The sequence below is a fragment of the Salvelinus fontinalis genome, chromosome 6 (genome assembly GCF_029448725.1).
Source record: "Salvelinus fontinalis isolate EN_2023a chromosome 6, ASM2944872v1, whole genome shotgun sequence".
Lineage (NCBI taxonomy): Eukaryota > Metazoa > Chordata > Actinopteri > Salmoniformes > Salmonidae > Salvelinus > Salvelinus fontinalis.
This window is the reverse complement of record NC_074670.1, coordinates 51,588,662-51,612,572: the sequence shown is the minus strand read 5'-3', so window position 1 is coordinate 51,612,572 and position 23,911 is coordinate 51,588,662. Positions and strand designations below refer to the sequence as shown.

At 44.5% G+C, this 23,911-nt stretch overlaps 1 protein-coding gene across 3 annotated transcripts in view; it reads left to right on the top strand.

The window, feature by feature from the left end:
• Window positions 1-424: 424 nt before the first annotated feature.
• Window positions 425-23,911, top strand: part of LOC129858070 (GDNF family receptor alpha-4-like) — a 37,792-nt gene continuing 14,305 nt past the window's right edge. Inside the window, exons 1-9 of one of the 3 annotated variants that reach the window (XM_055927001.1) lie at window positions 425-951; window positions 8,210-8,491; window positions 12,386-12,463; window positions 12,721-13,072; window positions 13,173-13,282; window positions 13,561-13,695; window positions 15,503-15,639; window positions 17,943-18,139; window positions 20,383-21,718. In XM_055927001.1, coding sequence (XP_055782976.1) covers window positions 897-951; window positions 8,210-8,491; window positions 12,386-12,463; window positions 12,721-13,072; window positions 13,173-13,282; window positions 13,561-13,695; window positions 15,503-15,639; window positions 17,943-18,139; window positions 20,383-20,389 — 1,353 coding nt within the window. In that variant the 5' untranslated portion in view covers window positions 425-896 and the 3' untranslated portion in view covers window positions 20,390-21,718. Of the gene's footprint in view, window positions 952-8,209; window positions 8,492-12,385; window positions 12,464-12,720; window positions 13,073-13,172; window positions 13,283-13,560; window positions 13,696-15,502; window positions 15,640-17,942; window positions 18,140-20,382; window positions 21,719-23,911 lie in introns of those variants that run through there. The other 2 variants (XM_055926999.1, XM_055927000.1) reach the window with 2 other exon arrangements.

Genomic DNA, 23,911 nt, shown 5'->3' with positions numbered 1-23,911 from the left:
TCTTCTCTACTTACACATTACACAGCTCTCCCCCTGAATAGAACAAAATACAAATAGAACATAAAACATAGAATGGACTGTATAATAGAATGACACTGCATGGCATCAATAGAATAAAATAGAATAAAATAGTTTGTCAGACAATAAAAAGGGATGGTTTGGCTTGACAGTAAGTCCATTAGTCGAAAGGGCAATATTTAAGTGGATGTAAATAGATTGGCTGAAATTGATTGGCTTGACACATGAAATACAAACGACCATGAAATCCTATTTAGTTTGAAATTATGGGCAAACTCGAATATGTCCAGCCTGCTACAGTAGCCCTACACCACTAACTATATGCCCCCGTCGACCTGTCTGAGCACTTCTTCTTCAGGACGCATCTGTGTCTGTGAAAGTCATTTAACACACTGTCGCACAGTGAACTGACGAGCGCGAGGAGGAGGGATCTGTCATCTTCACGGTCTCAGGCAGCATGTTGACGGGATCCTATCGTGCCACTGTCGAGAGAGAAATGGCGAGAGCCAGTGTCAAAATTCGAGAACATCTATTTTTGGATGCAGAGTAACCTGATGTTTCACAGCTGTAAATAGTTTTGGAGTCTTGGTTCATTGTGTTCAGCCTACAGGGCACGCGCTACACTTTGGCGGTGGTGACAGTTAATCTATCTGAGCTGGGTTCTCGGCCAGTGCAATCTAAGGAATTGATCGTTATACAGGACTATATACCTGCAACTTGTTCCCAGAACCGTGGAGCCTGACTCCCGTTGGATGTAACGTTGAGCGGAGTGACGCGGGTCGGTGTGCGGACAAATAGAGCGGTGGCGGACCAAACGCACAACGTCCAATTCAATCTCCCTTCCCGTGTCCCTGTGCTCGGCCCGACTCATAACGGAGATGTTGCTCCTAGGAATACTGCTCAACATCTTCATACGAGGTAAAATTAAGGAAGGTATCCATGCTGTTAAATACATTTTCGTCGTCAGTCATTCAGGCTACATGCTAGTCTACTCTAACCGTATTAAAATTAGTTTTTAGCACCTGGGTTTTATAGGCAATCATGACACATTTACTCATCTAATTTAAGTATTTGATGATTTCAATTCGTACTAAGGCGAATTGCCCCGATAACACCATAACAACATTTTACATTATGGTTGAAATGCGCGTTTTCAGTGAGCTTTGGATGCAGGCATGGCTTCTAATATGCTCTGCAATGAATACATGTATTAAACATATTCCTTGATCTTCTAGGCTACATAAACTGCTCTTAATAAACATTTTATGACAACATTCATATTTAGTGAAAGGAGAGACTGTAGGAACCACTTGGAAACCACTTGAATTTAAACTTTGGATTAATGAAAGTATTTAAGAAATTATTTTCAGTCTTGAGACAAAGGTTGATGATCGCTAAAACCACTCGTTTTTGATATTCTGAAATTGATATTCTGTGAGTTGGTGCCGCCGGATGCATAGGCTACACAAATAATTCCCCCGCGGATCGACAGTTGTATTTATTAGCCGTGTTAATGATTGTGTGTTTGGTGTGCTGGTGTAAGCGACAGTCCCAGGGGTCGTATTGTATATCATCTGTGGGTTGTCTGTTTCTCCCTCGCCCGAGTGAGCGTGGTTTGATTTACGCAAACACCTTTCTGGCTTGCAGGTCTCTTTCTTAAAAAAAAAATCTTAATATAAATTCAACTCACCTCTAACCGCATATCACAATAAATGGTAAAGTTGTTGTTCAACGAGGAAGCGCACTCAACCGACGCCTGTGTGCAAACAGCGGAATCGTGGTTGATGTCTTATCGGCGCACAGGTGCGTATGGACGCCAGATGTGCGTCCAGGTGGGTTTGAGTAGCCACAGAGGCAGACACTGGGACCGGGCGCCGCACGGCGTGGTGCGCATTATGTTTTGACAGCCCAGCGGGTCACACACACACAGGTGACAGGTGTCTCCATCAGAGGTGATTTTACTGCACAGCGGGAGGCTGGGGTTGAACAAGAGGGCTTTGGGAAAGGTCAACGGCAGATAAACAGCTAGCTGTAAACTCCTTTATAATTTCCTCATAGAAAAAGATGACGTTAAGGGAAAGAAAATGACATGCATGGGAAATGAAAAGGTATACACCAATGTAAAGATTTGACCAGGTACGACAAGTAAGTAAATCAAATAGGCTAAAAGACAGGGACAAAGGAGTCGCAATTCAATGGCTCAGACACGAGACGCATGCGGCAGGGACTTCAGACAATCACGGATTATGAAGGAAAAACCAGCCTACAATGCGGACACTTAGAAAAATGTAACATATTCTCTGCCCGCTTCAAATTGCACGGTAGGCCTATACAAAAACTGCCGTTGGCTAGGCAACTCTTTCGATACTATAACATGAAAAACGTTTCGGTAATAGAATTTCTGTTACTTTAGGTTAACCTACTTCTGTGTCTCATATCATAGCCTACGGATTGAGATGACCAGTCTGTCTAGTAATTTGTCAGACTCTTCTCAAGGGGGCTGTAGTAAATTAGCCAGGCTGACACAGCGCAAAATACTTTTGAGAAGCAAGCAAGAGAGAGAAAATGCCGACAGCATGGCTTCTTCTAACGAAAACATACTTCCACACCCGCAGTTTATTGACAAAACTGTCTCCAGAAGCGAACTACAGAAGCGAACTAATACTTTGCCTACAGAGCAGATGATGGGAATACTTTCCTTACAAAGCATACACTCTAAAAAGAAAAGGTTCCTGGAGTGTCCTTTAGGGGTTCTGCAAATTGAAACTGGGGAACCCCTATAAGTTCTTCGTAGAACCCTTTTAAAAGGGTTATTCAAATAACCCATTTTAATGAATCCTCAAAGAACCTTTCGAAAAAACTTTTGTGGTTTATTTTTGAACTACCCCCCCCCCCTCCCCTATTATTAATATTAATAATAATAATACGTATAACAATAACACAATATTTGACAATATTTGTTGTAAATGTGAATTTAAAAAAACTGTTAATGGTTTTCATACACATACCTTGTCCATAATGTAGAGGCATATGGGATATTCATTAATGAGATAAGGAAGGAGGATCTGCATAACATACCAATTGACATACCTTTGTATGCCTCATCTGTGTACCTGCAGACACAAAAGTGAGCAGTTCAGTCATCTGCACACAATACAGCTATATATCCTTACCTCTTTTTGATTGATATCCATTGAATTGTGTCCATTTTCCATTTTAGAACATCTTGAACAAATGTGAAAATATAGATGGTATCATCATAAAACAATATCAATTTATATCATTCAATTATCATACAAATGTACCTTAAATTTAGGATATCTTTACATTTTTGGGTTAAGTACCTGCACCTGCTGTCCTTTCAAATGCAAATGTTTCAGTTGGGCAGTTCGGTTTCTACAAGAACCTTCACCAACTAAGGAGGTTCCTTGATGAACCCCACCTCCTATGGGGATCTTGGAAGAATCTTTTGGGGGCATTTTTCAGTGCCAAGACCCTAAGGTTCTTCAAAGAACTTTGAGGATCTTAGAAGAACCCTTATTGAACCCCTCATTTAATAGAGTGCACCGAAACAACTATGCAAGGCAGGGCAGGGCAAGGGCGGTTTAGTTCCAAAATGACAAACTCTTTTACACAACATTTTAATTGTAATGTTATTCTACTAGCAACTACAGTAGGCTATTTCCAAATTATTTTTCAGTGACACTAACATGAACATACACTACATACACAAAAGTATTTGGACACCCCTTCAAATTAGTGGATTCGGGTATTTCAGCCACACCGTTGCTGACATGTGTATAAAATCGAGCACACAGCCATGCAATCTCCATAGACAAACATTGGCAGTAGAATGGCCTTACCGAAAAGCTCAGTGACTTTCAATGTGGCACCGTCATAGGATGCCAACTTTCTAACAAGTCAGTTCGTCAAATTTCAACCGTACTAGAGCTTCCCTGGTCAACTGTAAGAAAAATTTGTCTGTCCTCGGTTGCAACACTTACTGCCAATTTCCAAACTGCCTCAGGAAGCAACGTCAGCACAAGAACTGTTAGTCGCGAGCTTCATTAAATGGGTTTCCATGGCCGAGCAGCCACACACAAGCCTAAGATCACTATGCACAATGCCAAGCGTGCCGCAATTGGACTCTGGAGCAGTGGAAATGCATTCTCTGGAGTGATGAATCCCGCTTTACCATCTGGCAGTCCGACGGACTAATCTGGGTTTGGCGGATGCCAGAAGAACGCTACCTGCCCCAGTGCATAGTGCCCACTGTAAAGTTTGGTGGAGGAGAAATAATGGTCTGGGGATGTTTTTCATGGTTTGGGCTAGGCCCCTTAGTTCCAGTTAAGGGAAATCATAACGCTACAGTATACAATGACATTCTAGATGATTTTGTGCCTGCAACTTTGTGGTAACAGTTTGGGGAAGGCCGTTTTCTGTGCACAAAGCGAGGTCCATACATAAATGATTTGTCAAGATTGGTGAGGAAGAACTTGACTGGCCTGCACAGTGGTTTGACCTCAACCCCATCGAACACCTTTGGGATGAATTGGAATGTCGACTGCGAGCCAGGCCTAATCGCCCAACATTAATGCCCATAATTTTGGAATGAGATGTTCGACAAGCCATGTAGTGTATCATTCTTATTATATATTTTTGGTGAATATACACTTACAGTACCAGTCAAAAGTTTGGACACACTTACTCCAGGGGTTTTCTTGATTTTTTTACAATTTTATACATTGTAGAATAATAGTGAAGACATCAAAACTATGGAAATACATATGAGGAATCATGTAGTAACCAAAAACGTGTTAAACAAATATTTGAGGGTCTTCAAAGTAGCCACCCTTTACCTTGATGACAGCTTTGCACACTCTTGGCATTCTCTCAACCAACTTCATGAGGTAGTCACCTGGAATGCATTTCAATTAACAGGTGTGCCTTGTTAATTTGTGGAATTTCTTTCCTTCTTAATGTGTTTGAGCCAATCAGTTGTGTTGTGACAAGGTAGGGGTGGTATACAGAAGATAGCCCTATTTTGTAAAAGACCAAGGACATATTATGGCAAGAACAGCAAAGAGAAATGACAGTCCATCATTACTTTAAGACATGAAGGTCAGTAAATCCAGAAAATTTCAAGAACTTTGTGTGCAGTCTAAAAACCATCAAGCGCTATGATGAAACTGGCTCTCATGATGACCGCCACAGGAAAGGAAGACCCAGAGTTACCTCTGCTGCAGAGGATAATTTAGAGTTACCAGCCCCAGAAATTTCAACACAAATAAATGCTTCACAGAGTTCAAGTAACAGTCACATCTCAACATCAACTGTTCAGAGGAGACTGTGTGAATCAGGCTTTCATTGTCGAATTGCTGCAAAGAAACCACTACTAAAGGACACCAATAATAAGAAGAGACTTGTTTGGGCCAAGAAACACAAGTGTATGGGCTATTTGACCAAGAAGGAGAGTGATGGAGTGCTGCATCAGATGATCTGGCCTCCACAATTACCCAACCTCAACCCAATTGAGATGGTTTGGGATGAGTTGGACTGCGGAGTGAAGGAAAAGCAGCCAACAAGTGCTCAGCATATGTGGGAAATCCTTCAAGACTGTTGGAAAAGCATTCCAGTTGAAGCTGGTTGAGAGAATGCCAAGAGTGAGCAAAGCTGTCATCAAGGCAAAGGGTGGCTATTTTGAAGAATCTAAAATATATTTCGCTGCACCCGCTTTAACATCTGCTAAACTGCGTACGTGACCAATTAACTTTGATTTGATGATAGGATTGATAGCACATAGGATTTGTTTGGAATACGGATTGTGTGTGCATATGGGGACAGGGCAAGCCAAGCAGGTGTGTGTGTGTGTGTGTGTGTGTGTGTGTGTGTGTGTGTGTGTGTGTGTGTGTGTGTGTGTGTGTGTCCATGGGGTAGCTTGGGGTCGTATGTGTGTTTTTGTTGATAACTATGATTTGGAACTCTAACACAGGGGTAACAGATGGTGTGTTGGGCTTTTGCCTCCTTGGCTGGGAGATTCACCCTGTTTGTGTGTGTGTGTGTGTGTGTGTGTGTGTGTGTGTGTGTGTGTGTGTGTGTGTGTGTGTGTGTGTGTGTGTGTGTGTGTGTGTGTGTGTGTGTGTGTGTGTGTGTGTGTGTGTGTGTGGCTGTGTCTGTGTGTGTGTCTTCACTGAAACTCTTTCATTTGCCCATTCTGCTGTAAACACGGGGACTGCATGATATCATACCTTACTGCTCCCTCATATGAACTGTGGGAACGCACTTCACTGCACTGCATCCATAACCACTGATCTTGAGCCAGCTCTCCCAATCCATGACCTATCCCTAACCATTAATGAACGACACATCAGAACTGGCCCAGGATCAGTTACATGTAAAATGGTAACACTTAAACCCTACAGGTGTAATGCTTTATAGCTTGCTGTTAAAACAGGTTTTACCATTTATAATGTCTTACAAACCACATACATACTGGTCCCCTCAACTTCTTTCAAAAGGTGATAAGGTCAATGTGACGTCATGTGATTGGGAGTGATTCACCTGGTATGTGTATGGCAACGTGTGACTAGTTCAGGGGGAAAGTCTGAGTTTCCTGTTTTTTATGTGACATGGGTAATTTGTCTTCTTCCTCTACCTGTATTTGGTGCTCTAGTGTTTAAAGCGACAATCTGCAGTAGAAACAATAACAAAGCGGCTTCCCAACCCCTGGTTTGGTGAAATGCTGAGTGATGGTGCTGGATAAATGTAATCACTCTCAAATTCATAGACAGAGCTATGGATGCAAGGATTGACCATCTATGATATCAAAATTATAGTTTTAACCATGTTTTAAGGCTACATAGTGTTTGTTTACATTTTCTTTGATTACAGACATTGGAGTAAAACAAGCTTATATTTTGGGTTCTGATGGGGGTGTGACAGTTGAACTAAGCTCATGAAGCCTTTATAAGTTATATTCTTCAAGAATCAATGGGTACATATCATTCATTTATAAGTCGAGAAATGGATGTAGCAACTGCTGATTGCCCCTTTAAGCGTACTGACGCTCCACTGTACTTCATTTATTCAATTTGCGTTCTCCCATTGATCAATGTTGTATCTGGAGTCTCGGGTAGTCTATTTCCTGAAACTCAACATATTCGATTTAAACATGCTGCTCTGTTGAATATGAAGCTCACTTTTCTCTACCACTTCAGCCATCTGGTGCAGGGTTTCCCAAACCCAGCTGATTCAAATAAACAAGTCATTAATCAAGCTTTGACTATTTCAATCCGCTGTGTAGTGCTAGGGCAAAAAAACAGAATGTGTACCCAGGTGGGGCCCCAGGACCGAGTTTGGGAAACCCTGATCTAGTGTGTGGCGGGGTGTGTGTGTGTGTGTGTGTCACAGACAGATTGCTGTACCCCCTCCTGTGGATGTGTGGTATTGTGTTTTTGTAATAATGATAGACTCCGTGCCCATAGTCCCCCTCACAGCAGGAGTCAGACATAAAAGGGTTCCTCTCAGGTTGTGTGCGCGTGCTTTTCAGCACATGCTGATTGCGGCTCATACTGTGAGTCTGTCCTAGCCAGCAAGGTTCTGATTGGTGTGTGTCGCCAAACGGTGTTTGTCTCTGTCTCGCTTTCTCTCTCTCTCTGGTGAGTTTTTAAATGACTGTAATCTGAAAACTTTAGTGTGTCTGTAGGCTTGTGGGTAAACCATTGAATTTTACCAAGGGAGAATTTTGTAATGGTTTACAAATAACAGTCGAAAGCAGCCGAAAATATCACGCAGAACATTTCTGGGGTAAAATAGGAGGTATTTCCCAAATATGAAACCTCACACTGTAAACTCTGGCTTTTGATTCACTCAATGACAATGCCTTCACGTCCATGGAAATGAGATACAGTAGAGAAAGACTCACACATCCAGTATTGACTTTTTATATGTAACGTCAGTGCATTCAGCCCAAATTCAAATCAATAGGTTCACAGAGTGAAAGTACTTGTATGGAAGTCATAAGAGATACTAGAATGGACATGCCCTTTTAAAGCAACATTCCGTGGTGGGTTCCCCCTGTCCACCATATTGAGTGGACCATTTAGAAATGTTTGGAACAACTACTCATCCCAATACGATGGCTGACCATTCTCCCCCTCCCCTCTGTCTCCTCCGTCCCTCTTTTCTGTAGGTGTGGTCCCCTCCTTGTCGCCCCTCCCCCATGGCTTTGTAGACTGTGTCGAGGCAGAGAGGGGGTGTAAGGAAGACCCCCGGTGTAAGGAGCTGTACATGACCCTGGAGTACTGTGCTTCCGAGGAGGCGGTGGCTCCGCTGGGGAACAAGGCCAGCATTGAGTGCTTGGAGGCCCTGAGCGGCCTGCACTACCTCCCTCTGTTGGCCTGCAAGTGTCAGCGCGGCGCACGCAGAGAGGAGCACTGCCTCAAAGTCTACTGGAGCATCAGGATCCTGCAGGGTGAGTGTGTGTCCGCGCGTGTGTGTGTATGAGTTTATAAAAAACGTGGTAGGTGTAGACGTGCGTGTGTGTCACCAAGTGTGTATGTTTGATTACTAGCTTGTAGAGGGAAGGGGGCAGTTTACATTTTTTAGTACCATTGGTTCTTGACCCACCATTTGGCCAAGACTACGTTAGACCCCTGGCCATCCTCTGTGACACATCCCTATAGCCACCGTGTTTTGCCACTGATGCTACAGTCACAGCATGGCCACGCATCTGACTATCAGGCTTGTGTCCCAAATGGCACCCTGTTCCCTACATAATGGGCACACTATTCCCCATAGGTCCTGGTCAAAAGTAGTGCACTAACATATATATATATATGGAATTGGGTACTATTTGGGACTCACCGTCAGTGAGAGTTAATGACAGCTAATGGAGCTATCCCCCATGCTCCGTTAGTCACCATGCATACGGTAATTACACAGCACTCTTCTCTAACACAGAACAGAGTTCTCTCCCCTACCGTGTCATTAAGGAAAACAGTACACAGGGATTTACATGAACAGATTAGTAGATTTATATACTGAACAAAAATATGAACGCAACATGCAACAATTTCAACGATTTTACTGAGTTACAGTTCCTGTAAAGAAATCAGTCAATTGAAATAAATAAATTAGGCCCTAATCTACGGTTTTCACATGACTGGGCAGGGGCGCAGCCGTGGGTGGGCCTGGGAGGGCATAGGCCAACCCACTGGGGAGCCAATCAGAATTCGTTTTTCCCCACTTAAGGGCTTTATTACAGACAGAATTACTCCTCAGTTTTATCAGCTGTCCGGGCGGCTGGTCTCAGACGATCCCGCAGGTGAAGAAGCCAGATGTGGAGGTCCTGGGCTGGCGTGGTTACACGTGGTCTGAGGTTGTGAGGCCGATTGGAAATTCTGCCAAATACTCTAAAACGATGTTGGAGGCGGCTTATGGTAGAAAAATCTTCATTAAATTCTCTGGCAACAGCTCTGGTGGACATTCCTGCAGTCAGCTTGCCAATTGCACACTCACTCAAAGCTTGAGACATCTGTGGCATTGGGTTGTGTGACAAAACTGCACATTTTAGAGTGGCCTTTATTGTCCCCAGCACAAGGCGCACCTGTGTAATGATCATGCTGTTTAATCCGCTTCTTAAAATATGCAACACCTGTCAGGTGGATGGATTATCTTGGCAAAGGAGAAATGCTCACTAACAGGGATGTAAACACATTTGTGCACAGAATTTGAGAGAAATAAGCTTTTTGTGCGTATGGAACATTTCTGGGATCTTTTATTTCAGCTCATGAAACATGGGACCAACACTTTACATGTTGCGTTTATATTTTTGTTCAGTGTAGTTAGGTCGTACTCACACCATGTAATTAGTTCAGATCTGGAACATGCCTATAATGAGGTAAATTAAAGAAATACACTGCTGAAGGAGCTTTTAAGACCACACTAGAGTAGAGCTCAAGTGTGCTGAGACTAAAGACTAAGTTGTGGGTGGATGCTAACCGCCAATTCAGACAAGACTCCAATGAACATTTGACCATTTATTGTAGCCCCAAAAACCGTTCCAGCACAGATGGCGAATGCATGAATGAGGACTGTGAAAATGATGGTTTCTGCAATAGAGACAAGTATTAGTGTTCACAAACATCAATGGAACATAACTGGCATAAAGGCGAAAACATAAAAGATTACATACTGTGAACTTCCAAGGTAAACAATAGCATAACATGTCAAAAGGCACAGGTAATACACTCACTTGGTCATGAATGTATCCTGGATGAGAGTCCTCTGATGGCTGCCAAACCAAAGACTGTATGGTGTGCTTGGCAGCCATATTTATAGGGTCGGATGACAGGTCACCTGATGGGTCAACTGACCAGGAGGCAATCTTGGCCATCTAGTGTATTCACGTTGAAGAATTCAGGAACAGCCGCCCCGCAGTAGTGCAGCTAATACATTATTCACATCGGACTCGAGTCATCTGTAGCACTTCCTGGGGCTGTATGGACAGATTACTTGCTGCAAAGCCATGTTCTGGCTGAGCTGTTGTGGTTGACTGTTGCAGCTCGGGTAGGTTACTGGTTACGGGTTACTGGTTGGCAGAGAAAGTGACCATCTTGGCTGCCCCGTCGACTCCCGAACTCGTGCTCCTTGGGGCATGAACGGCTCCGGCCGCCCCGTGACAAGATCTTTGATGGCTGGAGTAAATGCCTGTTGGCTCCTTTTCTGGGGGCCATGGTTGGGTAGGTAGAGCTGGATACAGGTCAGGTATTAGCAGACGGTAGATTGCCTGAGCCGAGTACAGAGCAGTTAAGGTCTGAAAGGTACTGGGAACTCCTAGGAACTGGGATTAGGCCAGTTGATCTAGACCTGGAAAGAGCTGAGGGCAAACTAGCTGAACTGCTGGCCTGCATACTGAACTCAAGGGTTGTGGTAGCATTCAAAGCTGGTCTGCAGTTATATCTCCTTCTGGGGATGACTGGTTGGAGCTGCTTGAATAGGCTTGTACTTGACTTGCAGAGAGAGCTGCCCTAGACTTTAGTTGGTCTGCTGCTGCCTTAAGGGAACCTTGGGCAGAGGTTCTCAATTGTTGAGATTGAAGCTCGTCTTCGTCGCTTTTGTTGAGGGGCTCAGCTTCCGTGCTGAGCTCGGAGTCTCTTGGTGGTTTCAGACATTGCACTGAGGCTTGAGACTGGTTGTCTGAATCAAAGGGGTCACCTTTGCTTCTGAGTTTGTAAGGTTCTTTCTCTTGGAAAGCCTGTGGCAGTTCTTGTCCATCCCTTTCTCCCTGTGTAGCATTATAAGTGCTGTCAGAGGGGGGGCGGGGTTTCTGGACTGGGCACAGAGGTTCGCCTGCCTGCACTAGTGACTAGTTGGGTCCTGTCTGTGCTGCCTAGGTCCTATATAATTGTAAAACAAAAAATAGTATACTTCAAAGGGTCTTACAATTCAAAATCAAAGAACTAAATGATCATTGGTATGGCCTTCTTAAAACAATTCCATATCGCTTAGACAGGACTTAGACTGTAATGGTTAACAACAATCACCAAAATCCTTTGGTCTTCCTGTGGTAGTTTTTTTCCGGCTCAGAGAGGAAAAGTTGAAGTGAGAGGTTTCACTCGCCAAAATCAGTCCAAAAATAAGCCCAATGCGTTTCTATGGGCTTATTTTGGACCTAAACCTGATGCCTGCTTCCCTGCCTTTGGGACAATGACTCCCATTGTTAGGGCAGAGACATGAGCATCTCGTCATTATATACAGATCTCTGGAAGGATACACATTTTACGCCTGCCACGTTAGGTTAGATACACAGACCACATGAGAGAGGGAAATACACAACAATGAGAGGGACAGAGACCGTTTGTGAAAGTATACCCTACCTCCTTTGAAGAACTAGTAAAATGATCGTCAGACAGCTCTGCAGCAAACTTAGCCAGGCTAGCTAAATAGGATGACTGAAGACAGTACAGTATGAGGAACACAGCCATCTTTATAGGGTCAGGTGACCGGTCACCTGATGGCTCGTCTGACCCTCATGAATGGTAAATGTACCCATGATGGAATTTAGACTAGGTGTTATTATGATGTTGGTAGCAGGTGTGTGATGTTTTAATGAGATGTTGGCTGAGTGCTTTGAGTCCCTGTTATGATGTGATGCTTCCGTGTGTGTTTGATTATGTTGTGATTCTGTCTCCTGTGGTGTTGGGAGATTATGATGCAATTCGGTCTACTGTCATGTTCTTTTCAGGTTATGTGGTGATCTCTCCTGCATTTGTTATGATTTGTCATGATGTTAGGTTGTAATATGACACTGCCTCCCATATTATTAATAGGTTGTAATGTGATGTTCTCCTCTGTGATCATGAAGGTTATGATGACTTTGAGGGGTCTCCCTATGAGGACTCGCCAGTGGAGTCTTCTCGAATGGCCTCCTTAGTGGCAGCAGGTAGCCTGCAGCACAATCATTTATTACCCTCAGGCACTCCTGATCAATACACTACTAAACCCTATCACCAATCAATCCACTCATCTCTACAGCACTCAAGTGACCAGATTTTCACTTTCTCTCCCCTTTCCTTCTCTCTCTGTTGCTCCCCTCTTCCTCTATCTCTCTCTCTCCCCTTCTCTCTCTCTCCTTCCCCATACCTGTCTCTATATCTATCCACCTCTATCTTTCCCCATCCCCATTCCCCTCTCTCTCAGCCTCCTCTCTTCTTCTAGATGGACAGAACGTATGTCTGAAGGCAGCCCAGGACTGTGGTCTGTATGAGAAATGTGGTTCCCTGAGGTCTGAGTACGTCCTGGCCTGCACCAAGCATGCCCCAGGCTCGGACCACTGCAACAGGCAGAAGTGCCTCCGGGCGCTGCGGCGCTTCCTGGAGCGCGTTCCGGAGGAGTACAGCCTGGGGTTGCTGTTCTGCCCCTGTACTGACAAACTGTGTGGGGAGAGACGCAGGAAGACCATCGTTCCTTCCTGTTCCTACCAGGAGAGAGACTTGATACAGCCTAACTGTCTGCTTCTGCAGAGCTTCTGCAAGAGGGACCAATTCTGCAGGTAAGACAAACACTATATGTACACACACAAAACACAAACCTTTTTGCTCCTATAAGCACTCTCATTCGTGTGTGTGTGTGTGTGTGTGTGTGTGATTCAGGTCCAGACTGGCTGATTTCCAGCATAACTGCCAGCCGTCTGGCCATTCCCCTTCTGGCTGTATCAGAGAGAGTGGAGCTGTGTGCCTCAAATCCTACGCCGGACTGATCGGTAAGAGAGAGAGTGAGAGAAGGAGGGGAGAGGAGGGGTGAAATAGCCTTAAGTGCAGAAGTCAGTCTGTTTTCACAAGGCTTGAGGAGAAAGGGGATGCAGCGAAGTATGAAGGATGGAGAGGGGTGAGATGAGGGAGGAGAGAGATAGAGAGACTAAAAGAAAATAGAGAGTGATAAAGATGACAGAGAGTGTGTTAGCGGATCGTGTCAGGGGTGTGTCAGTGGGCCAGCCTTAGGAACTTTTGCAGTTCGATAACCTTTGACCCCCTTCTCCAGGCACCATCATGACCCCCAACTATGTCAGCAACAGCACTGTGGAAGTGGACTTGTGGTGCAACTGCGAGGGCAGTGGCAACCAATGGCAGGACTGCCTGAGGATTCAGCACATGTTCACCAACAACGCCTGTCTGGGTTAGTCTGTTCGTCACCCATATGAGTATGTACAGTTGAAGTCGGAAGTTTACATACACTTAGGTTGGAGTCATTAAAACTTGTTTTTCAACCACTCAACCACTATAGTTTTGGCAAGTCGGTTAGGACATCCTCTTTGTGAGTGACACAAGTAATTTTTCCAACAATTGTTTACAGACAGATTATTTCACTTATAATTCACTGTATCACAATTCCAGTGGGTCAGAAGTTTACATACACTAAGTTGACTGTGCCTTTAAACAGCTTGGAAATTCCAGAAAATGATTTCATGGCTGTAGAAGCTTCTGATAGGCAAATTGACATTATTTGAGTCAATTGGAGGTATACCTGTGGATGTATTTCAAGGCCTACCTTCAAACTCAGTGCCTCTTTGCTTAACATCATGGGAAAATCAAAAGAAATCAGCCAAGACCTCAGACAATCAGAAAACCTCAGTTCATCTGTACAAACAATAGTACGCATGTATAAACACCGTGGGACCATGCAGCCGTCATACCGCTCAGGAAGGAGACGCGTTCTGTCTCCTAGAGATGAACGTACTTTGGTGCGAAAAGTGCACATCAATCCCAGAACAACAGCAAAGGACCTTGTGAAGATGCTGGAGGAAACAGGTACAAAGTATCTATATCCACAGTAAAACGAGTCCTTTATCGACATAACCTGAAAGGCCGCTCAGCAAGGAAGAAGCCACTGCTCCAAAACCACCATAAAAAAAGCCAGACTACGGTTTGCAACTACACATGGGACCCAAGATCGTACTTTTTGGGGAAATGTACTCTGGTCTGATGAAACAGAAATATAACTATTTGGCCATAATGACCATCATTATGTTTGGAGGAAAAAGGGGGAGACTTGCAAGCCGAAGAACACCATCCCAACCGTGAAGCACGGGGGTGGCAGCATCATGTTGTGGGGGTGCTTTGCTGCAGGAGGGACTGATGCACTTCACAAAATAGATGGCATCATGAGGTAGGAAAAAGATGTGGATATATTGAAGCAACATCTCAAGACATCAGTCAGGAAGTTAAAGCTTGGTCGCAAATGGGTCTTCCAAATGGACAATGACCCCAAGCATACTTCTAGAGTTGTGGCAAAATGGCTTAAGGACAACAAAGTCAAGGTATTGGAGTGGCCATAACAAAGCCCTGACCTCAATCCTTTTAAAAATTTGTGGGCAGAACTGAAAAAGCGTGTGCGAGCAAGGAGGCCTACAAACCTGACTTAGTTACACCAGCTCTGTCAGGAGGAATGGGCCAAAATGCATCCAACTTATTGTAGGAAGCTTGTGGAAGGCTACCTGAAACGTTTGACCCAAGTTAAACAATTTAAAGTCAATGCTACCAAATACTAATTGTAAACTTCTGACCCAAACTTCTGACCCACTGGGAATGTGATGAAAGAAATAAAAGCTGAAATAAATCCTTCTCTCTACTATTATTGTTACATTTTACATTCTTAAAATAAAGTGGTGATCCTAACTGACCTAAAACAGGATTTTTTTCTAGGATTAAATGTCAGGAATTGTGAAAAGCTGAGTTGAAATGTATTTGGCTAAGGTGTATGTAAACTTCCGACTTCAACTGTATGTCAATCAAGGAACTGTCAGACCAATCAATCAATGCACTTTACATGAGGCAAACAATCAATTTACTGCTTGACACTGCAATCCATCAATCTGTCAAATAGTTAAACACTCAGACACACACTCGCTCTCATGCACAGATGTGAATACACACACACACACACACACGATGTAATGTAATGTGTCTATCTGTCCGTCTCACAGAGAACTCCATCAGTACCATGGGTATCTCCCCCCCTCGGCCAGTGGAGAGCACTTTTCCCCCGCCCTCTCGTCCCTCACCCTTGGACCAGCAGAATGAGCTCAGCAACAACGCCCAGGATGAGGTCAGCAACAACGCTGTGAGTACTACTACTCAACATTACCCAATACTACCTAACATTACTCAACATTACCCAATACAACCTATCATTACTCAGTATTACCCAATACTACCTATCATTACTCAACATTACCCAGTACTAACTGACAGTACTCAACATTACCCAATACAACCTACCATTACCCAATACTACCTATCATTACTCAACATTTCCCAATACTACCTGTCATTACTCAGCATTACCCAATACTACATATCATTACTCAACATTACTCAGTACTAACTGACATTACTCAACATTACCCAATAGTACCTAACATTACTCAACATTACCCAATACTAACTGACATTACTCAACATTACCCAATACTACCTAACGTTTCTCAACATTGCCCAGTACTAACTGACATTACTCAACATTACCCAGTACTACCTAACATTACCCAGCATTGCCAAATATTACTTAACATTACCCAATATTATCCACTACTACCTAACATTACTCAATACTACTTATCATTACTCATTACTAAATGTGGAAGACACATTTCAGTTGAATACGTTCAGTTGTACAACTGACTAGGTATTGCCCTTTCCCTGAACACTAACCGTCAAGTGCTGAATATGTCGATCTAGTACAGACCTCTAGCACTCTGACCATTGACCAAAGGTGAAGTGACCACAGGCAGGGCTCCAAAGTGTGACCAAATATTTTCCTGTTTGACCTGGGTTTTTATTTTGGAAGAAAATAAAAAAAATCTTGCCCATTCACCCTTTGAAGGCTTAAAAATCCTTCTTTCACCTGTCTCCTCCCCTTCATCGACACTGATTGAAGTGGATTTAACAGGTCACATCAATAAGGGATCACAGCTTTCACCTGGATTCACCTGGTCAGCCTTTGTCATGGAAAGAGCAGGTGTTCCTAATGTTTGTACACTCAGTGTATATGCCAAGTCCAATTGAAAAATCGTAATTAGATTTTTTACCCTTATCGTGCAGCCATACTAACAACCGGGTAACTTTACTAGTATATGCAAAGATTCTTCAGGAGATGTGTTTCAAAAGTAAGTAGTATTCATATAGGCCCAATGGAGGTATCTATTTTTCTGTTGCTCCTGAATTTCATGTGGTGCTCCTAACTTTTTAAAATTAGGAGCACCAGTGCTACAAATGATTTGTATTTATTTAGAGCCCTGACCAGAGGCTTCTGGAATGACCATTGACAACAGGAGTGACTGCTGTTGGCTGACCGCTAAATCCTGTTCGGTCAATTGATCAGAAAGACAGTGAAGCGCTTTGTGTCTCTACTGCTTCCCGCATGCTCAACACAGCCAGAGATTATCTCCAGCCAGCTAGACCAGGGGGATTCCAGTACCCTCTCGCTCTCTCTCTCATTGGCTGTCTCACTTTCTCACTATCTCCGTCTTTAATTCTGTCTCTCCCACTACAACTCTGTTCCACTTGCTTGCTCACTCTCTCTCCCTCCCTCTCTACATCTCTCTTTTCCTCTTTCTCCCCTCTCTCTTCCTCACTCTCTCTACATCATTTTCTCTCTCTTTCTGTCTCTCACTCTCTATCTGAGAGGATTAGATGAAGGTGTTTGCAAGAGAAAGTGCATCAATCAAACTTCATCAGTATTAATTTATGCATACCCATCTGTCTATCCATCCCTCCCTCCTTTTCTCTCCCCCCTAATCCTTCCTCCTACTCCCTCCCTCCTTCACTCTCTCTCTCCCCTCTTTTCTCTTTCCCTCCTCTCCGTGTTCCACATTGTAATCCCTCGCTCCTTTCTCTCTGTCTCTGTCTCTGTCTGTCTCTCTGTCTTTGTCTGTCTCTCTGTCTCTGGCTCTGTCCCTCTCTCTCTCTGTCTCTCTGTCTCTCTCTCTCTCTTTTTCAACCACCAATACATTGTTCCGCTTACCTTTATCCCACTCTCTCCTTCCATCCTCTCTTCTCCTCACTCATTCCTCATGTCATCCTCTCTTCTCCTCACTCATCCTTCATGTCATCCTCTCTTCTCCTCACTCATTCCTCATGTCATCCTCTCTTCTCCTCACTCATCCTTCATGTCATCCTCTCTTCTCCTCACTCATTCCTCATGTCATCCTCTCTTCTCCTCACTCATCCTTCATGTCATCCTCTCTTCTCCTCACTCATTCCTCATGTCATCCTCTCTTCTCCTCATGTCATCCTCTCTTCTCCTCACTCATCCCTCATGTCATCCTCTCTTCTCCTCACTCATCCCTCATGTCATCCTCTCTTCTCATTCCTTGTTTCTTTCTCTCTTCCTCTCTTCTAACAATATCTCTCTCTCTGTCTCAGGTGGAGCAGAGTGAGGAAGAGGAGGATGTGAAGGAGGAGGAGGGGGGTCAGTTTGACGTGATCCCTCTCTATGCTGAGAAGGCCACGGTGTCCAACCTGGGTTCTGGGGGTGGGGGGGTGTCCCCCCGTCTTTCCATCGGCCCACCTCCCTCCCTGCTGCTGCTCCTTCTGCTACTGTCTGCCTCTCTGAGCTGGGGGTAAGATGGGGGGGGCACCCCCTTCACACAGACAAGAGCCCCCACACAGACACACAGTCTTGTACAGAGACAGTCTTGTACAGTTTTCTTTGTCTTGCTTCACCTCCCACTTCAGGTGATAGTTTTGTCCAATGGAGACTTGTCGTGTATGACAGACCGGGATGAACCAACTCCAAAGTGACAGAGGGGGGTTCAACTGAGTGACTTGATATATTATATGTAATTTCCTCTTTTGGTGAAAACATGTGACATGTTACTATGGGTCCGATGGCGCTTCAGTATATCCAAGCTTAACTCTGTCCATTCATACCTCTATCTCCAGTGATGGAGAAGTGCTTTCAGTAAGTCATGAAAAACTAGTCAGTGGTATGAAGGAATTAATGTGCATATGAAGCATCTCTAAACATGTAGCTTGACAGAGTGTGTGTGTTCTGTCTGTGCCAGTGTGTGAGCGTTACGCAAAGAGTAGAGGGTTTTTCAGAATCATCTCATCTCCCGCCTTATACTCACCCCCATCAGCAAACACACACACACACACACACACACACACACACACACACACACACACACACACACACACACACACACACACACACACACACACACACACACACACACACACACACACACACACACACACACACACACACACACACACCCTGGCAGCAGAACATTAGATCCAGCAGATGCTTATGATTTATTAGTCTATCTGTGTCCCTATGACTCAGCACAGGCCTGGGAGAATAAACAGCGGCATTAACACAAATAAAACAGTCATAATGAAAAATAAAAAAGACGTTCCATAAATGTGAGTAATAAAGCAAGTACAAAAAAAATCTAATAACTTTTCAACAGGTGCAGACGCCCGTCTGGGGTTGACACTAGCAAAGAAGACGAGGGATAGAGAGAGTTTATCGTGTGTGGTCTATTTCCACTTTTTACTTGTTTTAGTTTGAGGGGAGATAATATGGTACGGCATGAACTCTTTATCTTATAGTGGCTCTTGGGGGAAAATGTTGGTGAGCGAGCAGTAGAGGGAGAGAAAGAAAGAGTAAACCAGAGAAAGAGAGAGAGACCCTTGAGCGGAAACATACCATAGAGAATGGCTGGCCCTCCATTTCCTCTGTCTTATAAATCTTTTGCTGACACTAATGTTTTTTGTCTCTTGTTCTTTCCTATTTCTGGGGGACGTAAAATTAACTTCCATCCGGAGGGGTTGGAGATGGTGGTGGACAGAGAAGGGTGGGAGGGTGGAGACGGGAAGGGCGGGGGTTGGGGGTGGGGGGGGGGGGGGCTGGATTGGTGGTAGGTCTGCAGTATGTGTCTTGCATCACTCTCTCCCGGGCACTAAAATTGAATTATAAGCTTACACACCAACTGTCCAACGGCACGTGAACAACAGACAGTTACACAAAGTGTCTGTCAATCAGTCATTCTATCTGAAAGAAAAGAGGAACACGCTTACCTGAAGATTTATCCTTCCATTCTATAGAACACGAGCATCATTAATGCCAAGGTCAGCTAGTCGCTCGCAGATCTCATGCTGGGGTTAATTGATAGCAGTGAGGAAAGTAGGCGGGAGATTGATGCGCCTGTCAGGCCTGTGTGGGGCCTTTACGAGGCCTGTTGTTATTTTTTAATTGTTGTCGTGGCCGTATGTCGTCTGCTGACATCTCTCCACTGCCAACAGACAGACTGAGAGAGAGAGAGAGAAAGGGGCGGAGGAAAGGATACCAATCATTTACATCGATATCTTTGAAATAAACAAGCCGAGAAGCCATGCGTTAAATCAACTGGCATAGAGAACGGTAGTGGAATGGGGAGGGATTATTTTACTGTTCTCGTTCGCTCATATTACAGCTCTATCATAAACACACACACACACTGTCAAACATTAGTTCAATGGTGTCTGATTCCCCTGTCCTTGAGCATTTTAATCCTTCGTTGGCCTGACACAAGGATGCTGGTGCCACTGTTGGCTTAGTTATACCGCCCACTGTGGAGAGACTCAGCCAGCGAGAGATACAAAACAGCACAAACAGAAAGGCACACAAGGAAATAGAATGACACACACTACACACGACTCTGTAAGAAACATGTCCAGGGAGAGAAGACGGGAGGAAAGCAAAGCGGGAGAAAAAGAGAGGAAGAGAGAGAGCGAGAACTGATATGACCTGCAGGCTTATAGCAGAATAAGTGCTGTAGCTTGGCTTGGCCTTACTGATCTATTTCACACTCTGTAGGTCCTAAAGCATCAGCACTCTACTGTAGCACAGCCTCAGCCACAGCTCTGCCGCTACAGCCGGACGCACAGTGGAGGACGCTTTCCATTGGATTCATTTAAACAAATACACAAGAAAACGAAAGCAGGAAAAGGCACCATTTGAGCCCAAACCTTCCTAAACAGCTCCTATAGCCCCCACACCTGGAACACGCGTTCATTGGTTGTATTAATTCATACGCTCAATGGATGTTTCTGTGTGCTGTGTTTTTGTGTGTTAACAACCAGCTGTGCTGTGCTGTCTACCTGCCTGCCCTGCTATCACATTCATAATCATCTTTGATTTATAGAACTTCTGTACTACGTACTCATTAATATGTCTATGCCAGATGTGTACATTGTTATTTATGCATACGCACAGTAATTACCGCAAACAATATCATGTTGTATTGACTGCATATCGGCCATCAGGATGACTTACTGTGTGTGTGTGTTGGACATGGCTGAGGAGCATATGGAAGACTCAGAGGATGCTCAAGGGTTACATTGTTTTCCTGCTGCACCTGTACTTTGTAGCTCTGTCTGTTTGTCACTCTGCGTAACCATGGCGATACTGTATCGCTGCCTCTCTTCGCTGTAGCACCAAATCATGCTAAATGGTGTTGAATAATGCTCAGATCTTCAGCCTTTTCTATCCCAGCACCTTCGGAGGTGAAGCAGTCATTTTGAGCCCCCCCCCCCCCCCCCCCCCCCCCAGTAGGCCGTGCCTCCTGCAGGTAGTCGGCTGAATAGGCTGATGGGTATTCAGGAGGGGAGAGGACGCACGCTGGGACTGCAAATGAGACGTACATTCTTGAGCAAGCAGAACTGTACTGCCTGACTACTCTGCACAGCAACAATATGATGATGAAACCCTTTCTTCCTTCTTGCTCACTCTCCCGAACACTGCAACGCTGAGCGGACCGATCTCCTCTCTCTCGTCAGGCTTGAGACTTCCCCCCCACTATCTTCCGTGTGTTGCTCCGGACAGTGGGCAGTCACAGGAAAGACCGTTCAGGATCACAGAACTGCTCTGCTGGTGTTCAAGAATGCAAAACAAAACATAAAACACTGATGCCATGAACATTCTGTTCGTCCCGCTTCCCTTTAAGCATGCCTGTGTACCACAGGAGAGGGCCAGCTCTGGCCCACTACCCCCCAGAACCGGTTCTGTACCGACCCCTTAAGTACACACCCCGCCCAGTGTTCTCTTGATCCGGTAGTGTTCTGTGCTTTCCTCCATCTGCTGTTCAGAGAGACAGCCACCGCCACTGTGTACATCGGTGAACATAATAAATATATGATCTTACATTTCCTTACTTTCGCTTCTTGTTTTTGTGTACAGTTGACCTTAAATGAAATGCCTTGGAAGTGTTGGGAATGCGCTGACTAGACCATGTACATGAGCAAGTAAAGAAAAAGCACTTGAACTGGGATATGTATATGAATTGCACAGAGGATACACTTAGCCAATGTACTTTTATCAATAGTCGACTACATTTAATGAACACATTAAGACGGCGTATAGATTACCTTCACATGCACCAGTTCTCTGTCCCAGGTGTGACATTGTGATATTGTGTCAAAGCAGTGACAATGATGATGATAATTGAAACACTACATCAGGTTTAATGGCCGTTGTCAGTGTGTGGTTAATGAAATCATTGGGATGTATTTCTGCTTCGTCTGAATTCTCCTTAATTCTACATGCTCCAGTGCTTTATTAGATCATTAAAGAGCGACTAGCGACTACCAAACACTGTGGTCACACACACACGCACACACACACACCAACACACGACATGCATGCAAACGCACAATGTCTGTGAATCAGAGGAGCACCAATCACAGACCCATTAAATAATCAGACAGGTTTCTCTCCCATTGTGTCCAATCAGAGCAAATGGGTCTCCTGCTCTCTGCTCCTTCGTGATCACTCTTCCCCTGGGCTGGTTGTGTGTGTGTGTGGGGGGGGGGGGGGGGCTGGTGTGTTGTGAATCTAATTCTCCAGAATGTTGCTATTAGTCAGTCAGTGAGAGAAAGGGTTCTAACCTATGAGAAACAGGACCTGTAATTAGAGTGGTGCACATTGGCATTACATGGCTCGTGTGTGTGTGTGTGTGTGCGTGTGTGCGTGCGTGCGTGCGTGCGTGCGTTGCACATTGGCATTACACAGTTCATCTCACCCAATGACCCAGACAAAAAAAAAAGCCTCAACTGGAAAATAACTTCGTCCCTGAAAGATCTTGTTCCCTATTTTTCTAGGGTCTCTCTCTCACTCGCTTCCTCTCTCTCTCTCTCTACCTTATCCTCCAACCTCCCTGTGGAACCCAACAAACTTTTCCTCCTGAGTCTGCTCAGACAGATGAGTGTTCAGACGGAGAGAGATGGAAGAGCAGGAGACCCAGTAAAGCTTTTAATCTGGAAATGGAGCGATAGGTATCCAGTAATGGTCATTTAAGCATTAAGCCCTCCTCCGTCCGCCTCGTTTGTGCTTCCTAATGGTCCTTAAACATTTATGACCCTGATGATAACAAAGGAAGACTGCAGCCTAATCAGATCAATGCTGGTTAAAAACCCTACTCTGAACTGCACAGGCATCAGCCATTGGCGGGGAGAAGAAAACCCAACTCATATCTGGCTCCATATCAGCTTTTAAAGCAAGCGTCTGTCCTCCTTATATAGGCAGTAAATAAACTGCATTGTGATACTGACTGTCTGTAGGAATCCAACACACACTTGCTTTCTTGCTCACTTACTTTGCAGTGTAGTCCTCTCTCTCTCTCTCTCTCTCTCTCTCTCTCTAGCTCTCTCTGTTTCTCTCCATCGGTTTGAAATGGAGAGATATGTACTCTTTGAATAGCTGAGACTGCAGTCAGAGATTGGGGTGGCTGTGAATAGCCGGCCAGATAAAGATGGATTTCATTCAGAAATGGATGGAGAAACGGCGTCTGTCTCTGGGTGGTACAAAACGACTCATTCTACTCCGTTTAAATGGCTTCTATTGGGAGTGATGAGATTCAGGCTCCACTCTCCACAGACTGCGTCCTGCAGCATTACAGGGTCACACGGGTTAAATGGCCTAATAAGGAAAATACACGCTGCATTACACACTGCATTACAACACAGACACACACACTGCATTACAACACAGACACACACACCGTGGGACTCTCCAGCTATCAGGATCTGTGTATTCACACCTGAGATGTTTATTTCCATCCACCTGCACAAACCAACTGGCTGAATTCTACCAAGATGCACTAATGTATGGAGTGCTGAGCTGCAGGGTATTTGCAGGAGTTTGTTGGTGGTGCGAAATAAAGCTCATTTGATTGGCTGTGGCAGTGCATTTTGTACGCAGTAAATTATACAACTACAGTCATATGGTCTTCCTTATCGATTTCTCTCCGGAAGCACGCGGGGTCAGTCTACAGGTGTAAACGTATTGTTATCGTTACAGATCGTTCATTTTGCGCATCATCGTTGTGCTCTTGTGTTCTGGCTGGCTG